At 34.1% G+C, this 9246-nt stretch overlaps 1 protein-coding gene across 1 annotated transcript; it reads left to right on the forward strand.

Moving 5' to 3' along the window:
* The first annotated feature begins 5075 nt into the window (after positions 1-5075).
* On the forward strand, positions 5076-8297 carry LOC145009029 (galactan beta-1,4-galactosyltransferase GALS3-like). The gene is made up of 2 exons (XM_078967680.1): positions 5076-6376; positions 7754-8297. The coding sequence occupies exons 1-2, from the start codon at positions 5187-5189 to the stop codon at positions 8097-8099; spliced, it is 1536 nt and encodes a 511-aa protein (XP_078823806.1). The 5' UTR covers positions 5076-5186; the 3' UTR covers positions 8100-8297.
* The last annotated feature ends 949 nt before the right edge of the window (positions 8298-9246 follow it).

A 9246-nucleotide genomic window follows, 5' to 3' on the forward strand; every position in this document is an offset into this window, starting at 1 on the left:
GTGTATATGTCAAAGCTAGTGGGAGTTTAGTTATATTTCTAGTACTGTATGTTGACAACATACTGCTCATAGAAAACGACATTCCAATCTTGTAGGAAGTTAAGTCCTGGCTTGGAAAGTGTTTCGCTATGAAGGATCTACGATAGGCTACATATATTCTAGGAATAAGGATTTTGAGAAATGGGAGTAGAAGACTAATTGAGCTTAGTCAAAGTAATTACTTGGATAAAGTGCTAAATTGTTTTAGCATGGGGAACTCCAAAAAAGGAGAATTACCTATCCAGAGAAACACCAAGATTAGTAAGACTTAGAGTCCGAGTACCGATGACGAGATAGAAAAAATGAGTCGAGTTCCATATGCTTCCGCCGTTGGCTCGATCATGTATGTTATGACATGTACTCTCCTTGATGTGACTTTTGCTTTGAGCATGGTCAGTCGATATCAAGGGAACCCAGGTAAAGCTCATTGGATAGCGGTTAAGAACATTCTTAAGTATCTGCAAAGAACCTAATTATAAGGACTGGGTTCTTGTACTTGGAGGCATTGATGACTTGAGAGTTACTGGTTATAGTGATGCTAGTTTTCAGACAGACCGAGATAACTTCCCTTCTGAGTATGGTTGGGTGTTAATACTCAATGGAGGAGCAGTGACTTGGAAAAGTTCCAAGCAGGAGACAGTGGCTAATTCAACATGTGAATCAGAATATATAGTTGTGAGCGAAGCTTCAAAGGAGGCTATATAGTTGAAGAACTTTATTGGAGACCTTGGAGTTGTACCAACCATAAAGGAACCCATGGACATTTTCTACGATAATAAGAGTGGTTGCCTTGACCAAGGAACCAATGGATCATGGCAGATCCAGACATATCGACAGAAAATATCATTTCATCAGATATTGGGTAGAAGAAGGACTCCTTATGGTCAAGAGGTATCATCAGAAGAGAATCTTGTAGATCCCCTCATAAAGGGTCTGAGCAGGATTAAGCACGCTCAACATGCGAGGAACATTGGTCTGAAAGATGATATTAGTTTTAGTGATTAGATAGACATTTAGAAACTTGTAACAATATAAATGTAATTGACTTTTGAGGATTAAGTAATGGAGATTTATTTATGAATATTGTTTACTATCTTTTGTCAATTGTTTATCTTGTGTTTTAACTTTGCATGTTTTACTTCCAGGATAATTGGATTATTCAAATTATCCATAATCGATCATACTTTGGAAGTAAGTAGTGAATTAAGACATTCATGAATTAGCTTGTAGATTCTCTACGTATTTAGACATAGTAATGGTTTGCTGCAACGTTCATGAGTACTTCTGAAATGGGGATTTGAGTATTGGATTAGACCCACGCTCATTGAATTACTTCATGGAATTTATCACGAGTAATTATGAGATGATAAGATCATATAGTCTTTGAACTTAGATATATGAGTTGTTGTTTACGAGTTGGTTGTGCATTGATAATGTGTAAACGCATCAGTAACTAGATGTTATAAAACGTATTGTTGTGTATGATTTGATGAGTAACTAGTACAAGCATATAAGTCAAAGTTTATCTATTCCTTTTACCCCCAAAAGGATAAAAGCGATATCTTGGGCCCCTCGATGATTTTGTGTTGACTTATGTGCCGGTGCTGGTCAGGACTGAATTAATGTGTTCAATTAAGTAGTTCGTCATACAAATAAAAAATCAGAAAAAAAACTATTGGACAATGAGAATGATTATGTTCGATGTCTTTATATACATGATATCTTGCAGAACGGAAGATTATATGATCCTTTATCTTAAGACTTGTAACCGACTAGGTCAAAGTTCGACAACAGCTTTTGAAAGCTACGACTGCTGGTAAATTTTTGAAGTCATACTTGCAATTATAGTTATTAGACTTATCCAAGTGGGAGACTGTTGGATTAGGTGTCTAAGTTCAAAACTATAATTTATATGTATTTGATTTTATAGTAGCATGGTCCTTTTGGGTTGCCTTCACCCTAGCAACTTGGCATGATGACTTTTGGAGAAAGGGGTTGAATTTATTATTTGGAATAATAAATTGATTTATTAATGTATTATGAAAATAATATATTAATTAGAAATCAAGTTATTTAATTAGTTTTTAATCAAAAATTAATTTGGAATTAATTTTAGGATTAAAGGATTTGATTAAAAGAATAGGGGTTGTTTTACAAATCATTGATAGTTATGAAACTGGACTACTGGACTCCTTAGAATGGAGTGGACGAAAACTATAAGGAAGCCCTATAGATTTCGTCCAAGGCTCATTAAGGGTCTATGGGTTGCTTAAGCCTTAAGCAAGAAATTAGGGTTTCCTCCAGCAAACCCTAGCAGCCTACAACTATATAAAGACCCCATCACTCATGGATTTTGGCCAATGCTTGCATCCAGAGAACCCTAGCCAAAATCCTAAATGTATTCCTCCTCTCTCCTCTCATCCTTTTGCTAGTGGTGTTTATGAACCATTAGAGGTGCAACATTTGAGGCACTAAGCTTTCAAGAGTTAAAGGATCTACAAGGAATGCTTGTTATTACTACATACCAAGCAAGGTAAACATCAAAACCCTTTTATTATGTGATTTTCCAATTATATATGCTAGATCTAGGGTTTTGCTTTGGTATTCAATTTGCATGTTTAACTAGTGAAAAACTTAGATCCAAAGCAATTAGGGTTGCATGATCACATAGGATGTAGTTATGCTCAAAACCCATCAGGATCTACCGTGGAGAATACACCTTCGTACACCAAATCCTCATTCTTTAATGACCCCACCAAGGCACAAGGAACTTCAAACCCACTTAAGAATACTCACATGGGTTAGGGTTTTCATTTTCCGGAAAATGGAGTCTGTGAAATAACGAACCCTAGGGCTTAGTGTCTATATATCAGTCCCAAGGCTTGAGATTAGGGTTTAGGATGATTACAGCCATATGTTCATGACCAATAGATAGTCGCATCGCAACTCAATGATGTGGCACGCGCCACAATCACCAAGCTGTTGCAATGCGATTCTCCCAAAACCCTTCTAAATGTAACTTAAGGGAAAAACGACTTAATAAACAACATACCGGAAAACAGGTGTTACATGATTTCATGGATGTAATCTCTAATTCCATTCCATGGATTCTAATGAATTAAGCTCCATGAATTAATTAAGCATATATGAATGATTTTTGATGGATTTATGGATGTAATAAGAGTGTAGGTAATTCATTTTTTGTGATTTGATCATTAGGAACTAATAAGATCCTTATTGGTAGTATTAGTGTTCATATAAGCATCCTTAAAGCTTGTGTGGCCTCAAAAGGTCTTAATGATGAAGTCACAATAAGGAGAGGACTTGATTGAGTTTATATGATATCAATGGCCCTTGTTTAGTCCATATGAGTCATTTGGTGAGTTTGACAGCCATCCTAGGCCATTTATATAAAGTACAGTGCCTAAGTGAGAAAAACTACATAATTTTAATATATATAGATTCCACATGTCCCGTGTGGAATCCCAAGGCAATTTCACATGCCCCCTTGTGAAATCTTTGGTGAAGATTTTGCAACTTTTTGAGAAATGATGCGACCTCCGATTGCTTTCAAATTTTAGATATAAGCTTATAGGATGGAAATAATCTATTGGAACGTGTTTAATGTGTCAATAGCCCTCTATGGGTATTTTATTCATTTTATAATAATTTGTTATTAATGATAATAAGTAGTGTTTATGAAGTGTATGAAGCTTACGAAGAAAATAATGGTTTGGATTTCATTAAAGGTGCGTAATATCGAATACATGTTACATATCAATAAAAATTTGATGCTTCTATATTAAGATTGAGTTAAAGAGTTTTCACGATTACTTGTTATGTGCTACTTGTGTGCTTATTTACTTGTGCATTGCATGACGTAATATTTTTAAAAGAGTTTGATGAAGAGAGAAGAGTTAAGATGTTTTGAAAAGAGCTTTGGCATGAATACTTGTGCATTCATGTGAGATGAGAAATGAATTGTGTGTTCCTGCAAAGTCCATGATAAAATATGACTTAAGACGATTAAAGATGTAGTATGGTCTTCTAGATATTCCCAATTGTACTAGATGCTTGTTACCTCTTGTACATGACTCGTGAATTGATAGCTCACTCGTACCTATTAAAAGACTAAGACGGGAGATTAGAAGTTGTGATACGTAAGATTGTAATGCTATGATTTTCACAAATAAAATCTTTATTTTTAGAACATCATTTAACGGAAAATAAAAAAAGAAGAATTTAAAACAAGCATTTTAAAAACAATCACCAATGTTACATTTAAATACTAAAACAGCCCAACCAAATACCATTTAAGTATGATAATTCAAAACACTGTATCAACATAACTAAAATCATAAACATCCTCAATCAACCCACGTCAATCATAACAAACAAAAAACAAGTTTCAGCAACCATTACGTGACCCAATCATAAATACAATGTTAAAAAAAAAATATACAACAGATCAACCATTAACATTACGTTCATAAAACATGGTTTCTACATCACACATTATATTCCTTTTGACATCATAAAACATGGTTTCTACATCACACATTATATTCCTTTACACACAAACACATATCATCACTATAATGTTAATCTTGGCTTAAATATTGCTTTTTTGTTCTCATTTTCAGTAATTACCTTATATTATTTTTCGCTGTATTCATCAGACTTATTAATCGCTAATGATAGATAAAGATGCATAAATCGAAAGCATATTATTTTTTCGTTTAAAAAATTCATTTTCTATTTCAAAATATTATTTATTAGTCTATTCATAATTAATGAAATACTCCTAGGGAGGCCTAGGTTGTATAACATGTAGGGTTTAGAATTGTAAATCTAAGTGTATTACTTTCGTTTATTTTAGTATTATAACAAATTATTTTATATATATAATCAATTTATAAATAGTACATCGATTGGCATAGAATATAGTTTTGGTATGAAAGTAGTAATAATTAAATTTAAAGTGACTTTAAAACATTACCAATTTTTATGGAGGAAAGCGAATAGACATATAATTATCAATCACTATACATTTTAATTTTTCCTTTGCTTTCAAGAGGGGGAGGGTCTGTGTGTGTGTGTAACAACCCCTCTGTTCTCTTCCTCCTCGCCGGAGTTTGAACACAACAATGGTGAAGGATAAAGATGCAATTGAAAACCCTAATCTTAAAGATAAGAAGATGTTCATCGGAATTGTATGGAACTGTGCGCCGGAGCTCAAACTTGTGCTCTCAGCCCTCCTATTCTTCTGCTCCCTCGTCACCCTTTTCCAATTCTTCCCTTCACATCTATCCTTTTCTGTACAAGATCTCCGCAACTGCGCCTCCCTCCCACCACCGTCTTCCGCCCTCAAACTCGTCACCGCTTCCTCACCTCCACCGGTGGAAATCCAAATACAGCACCGACATGTTAAGCAGGAGGATGTTGTGCTTCAGAATGGTGTCGTTAAGAGAAATTTCAACACCTATGGCACCGCCGCCTACAATTTCATCCTCATGTCGGCTTACAGAGGCGGAGTCGACACCTTCGCCGTCATTGGCCTTTCCTCGAAACCCCTTCATGTTTTCTCTAAACCCACTTATCTCTGTCAGTGGCTTCCTCACAACGCCACCCAAAATCAAAACCAGAACATCACCGTTCCTGGTTCTAAGATCCTCCCTGACTGGGGTTACGGCCGTGTATACACCGTCGTCGTTGTCAACTGCACTTTTCCGTTCCCTGTAGGTGCGGATGGAGGCGGTGGACAGTTGCTAATCCACGCCTCCACTGGAGGCGGTGGCGACTCCAACTTCAACCTCACCGACACCATTGAAGCTTTGTCCGAAACCCCAGGAAGCTTAAACCCGTTGCAATTCTCAGCTCCTCCGAAGTACGACTACTTATACTGTGGCTCCTCGCTCTACGGCAACCTAAGCCCTCAGAGGATTCGTGAATGGATAGCTTACCATGTGAAAATGTTCGGAGAGAAGTCACATTTCGTGATACACGACGCCGGCGGAGTACATCCGGAAGTTATGGAGGTTTTACGGCCGTGGGTCGAGAAGGGTTACGTGACTGTTCAGGACGTACGGGAGCAAGAGAGATTCGATGGGTATTATCATAATCAGTTCTTAATCGTGAACGATTGCTTGCATCGATACAGATTCACAACGAAATGGATGTTTTTCTTCGATGTGGACGAATTCATCTTCGTTCCAAAGAAAAGCACCATTAACACAGTTATGGATTCGCTTTCGGACTACACCCAGTTCACCATTGAACAAAGAACAATGTCTAACAAGCTCTGTTACCTCGATGATCACGCTGGTAAAATCTACAGGTATTGTTTCTTAATTCAAAATTAGATACTGAATCTACCGATTCATTGACATCAAATTACAACCCTAGATCTGATTTTAATTGAACATTTAGCTGTAAAAATTTGTCGTCTTTTTCATAATCAAATCACACCAACAGTTCCATGCGCCCATGCCATTGATGATTGAACATGACAAATGAGTTGTTTCATTTGTTCTTGGATCCCATTGGTGGGTGAAATGAATGTGACCGTTTGGGATGGGTGGGTGTTGAAAGTGTCGAGCTTGTGGACCTGACTTTTTTTAATCATTTGGCCTTTTCTTTTGGGTTAAATGTAACAAATAGCAACATTTTTATTTATTGATTTGTTAATTTAGGATCTAATCTTCATTTTCTTACTATTATGGCAAATATTTCGAATTATAACAATTTTACGTAAATACAAAGCGAAATTTTGTAATTATAAGAATGTTTGGTGTTATCACCGTTTTTGGTGTAAAGTTACTCCATCCCAAATATGGTGTTGTGAACAGTTGTCATATGTGGTGTGATATTATTCATTAATAATGAATTTGGTGTCAAAGTTACATGTGCAATTCAAGTGTGAGTTTATAAATTTATAGTTGATTTTACTTGTTTTAAGTTTGAGTTTGTATATTTTTTCTAGTTAATTTAATAGTATAGTTAGATTTTAAATGTAATAATTGTTTCCAACTTATTTAAAAGATTGATTACGTTTTTAATAGTTTAAAACATGATAGCATATTTAATAGTTTTAGTTTTATTGTATAGTGATAATCTGTTTTTTTATTTTGATATAACAATTATTTTGAATAGTTTATTTACTTATATTTGTTAATAATATAAATTGTAAACGGTGAAAACCTAATAAAGATAAGGGGTATTTTTGAAAATCGAAGTTAGAAAAACTGAATAATCGCAACTTAATATTAGTTTTGCATTGGAAACCATTTTTTGTGCAGAAAATGGTATAAGGGTGGAGATGGTAGAAGAAAAAGAGATATAAAGTGCAATGTTATAGTCGGATAAAATTAAAAATACAATGTTATTATTGAGCAATTTTTTCAAAGTATAAAACTTTAATAAAAGAAAAATAGAAAGTACAATAGGACAATAGAAAGAGATAAGTAAAAGTACTTTAGTTCATTACTTACTCTTCTGTCTTTATTGAAAAAAGTTATTTTAATTAATCTATCCATTTGTTTACAATTGTATGCTACATTGTTACATTCATTTCTTCATAATTAAATTATAATAACTCTATCCAATAGTAGCAATGCCATTGGAATACAAATACAAAATAATTGAGTTACAATACTATAATTTAGTAAAAAAAAAATAGAAGTGAAATTAAAAGTATGTTGTTATTTCTTGACAGGAAATGGGGGATTGAGAAGTTGGTATATCGTGACACGGTGAAAGGGATAAGAAGAGACCGAAAATACGCAGTGCAACCACGAAACGTGTTTGCAACGGGTGTACACATGTCAGAGAACACCGTGGGGAAGACAACACATAAAACGGAGGGGAAAATAATGTATTATCATTACCATGGGACAATATCCGAGAGAAGAGAGCCATGTAGACAATTGGTCAACAAAACCGAGATGAAAGTCGGAGGAACGCCGTACATGGTGGACAAGACAATGAGGGAAGCCGCGTTCGCGGTTAAGCGGTTTGAGCTACGGATGATTGGGTCGGTTCTGATAAGAACGCGTCAATAACAGTGACAATGACAGAGACAGTAAAGACTGTATTGTGTTTAGTTGTTTGGTTTAATGTATAGATGGATCTCAAGTGCATTTGTTTTTGGTATTTAACAAGTTATAAGTGAAATTTGTTTGTAAACTATTTGTCCTCCCACTCCATTTGTTTATTTTAATTAGGGTTATATATGAAGTATGTATTTTTTTTCTTGTTTATTGTAGAGTTTTGTTTTTTGTTTTTATTATTGATGTATCTTATTTTAAATTTTTTTTTTTTTTTTTTTTTTTTTTTTTTTTTTTTTTTTACTTAATTAGGTAGATCTTTAAAGTATACGATGGCCTACTAAAATAAAAGTATGATGAAGTATTATTTTTGAAGTGTAATAATTGAAGTGTAATAATGTTCCGAGAAGAGAAGCTAGGGCTGTAATATCTAATAAAAGAATATAATAATAAAATGTTATAGCAATCAAATAAAAAAATAGATTATTATTTTTACTTTTAACCTTAAGTTAACTATTGTAAATTATGACCACAAGAGTTGTACCCCACCACTTTCAATTGGATAAAACCAATGATTCTTTTTGGTGAAAAAGATGCAATGACTTCGACATAATCATGATTTACCAACGGTTTAAGTGTTCGTTTTTGGATTTTTTTGTTAAAATGACCATATTCACCCCTTTAAATTACACAACCAACTTAAACCCAACCTAATTTAGTTGATATCACAAAATAACCACCATCAAGAAAAAACAAAAACTCATGAACTTGTGGAGTCATACATTATCATTTTATTTAGAACCGTCTTTTATTGCATGACAACTAGGGTCGTAAACAAAACAAACAATGGTTTGTTTATGTTCGTTCGTTTAACTTAGTTGAACACGAACAGATAAGCAAACGAGTTTTCTTTTTCATGTTCGTGCGTTTAACAAATTATTTTGTTCATGTTCGTTCGTTTATCTTCGTGAACATGCTAAGCGAACATAATCAAACGAATATAAATAAACACAATTGAACATATATGAACATATAGTATAGTAATGCAATAAAAAAAATGAACATAAATAAAATTAAACGAACGAACATAAAAGAATGTTCACGAATATAAATAAACGAACAAGACCATTATTTATGTTAGTTAAAAACGAACATAAACGAA

Source organism: Lactuca saligna, chromosome 8 (genome assembly GCF_052625555.1).
Source record: "Lactuca saligna cultivar CGN05327 chromosome 8, ASM5262555v1, whole genome shotgun sequence".
Lineage (NCBI taxonomy): Eukaryota > Viridiplantae > Streptophyta > Magnoliopsida > Asterales > Asteraceae > Lactuca > Lactuca saligna.

What these genes read in the sequence shown, in the direction of transcription:
- LOC145009029 (XM_078967680.1), top strand. Translation starts at nt 5,187, where the DNA reads ATGGTGAAGGATAAAGATGCAATTGAAAACCCTAATCTTAAAGATAAG. An exon ending in CACGCTGGTAAAATCTACAG is followed by an intron (nt 6,377 to 7,753) that starts GTATTGTTTCTT and finishes ATTTCTTGACAG; the next exon opens with GAAATGGGGGATTGAGAAGT.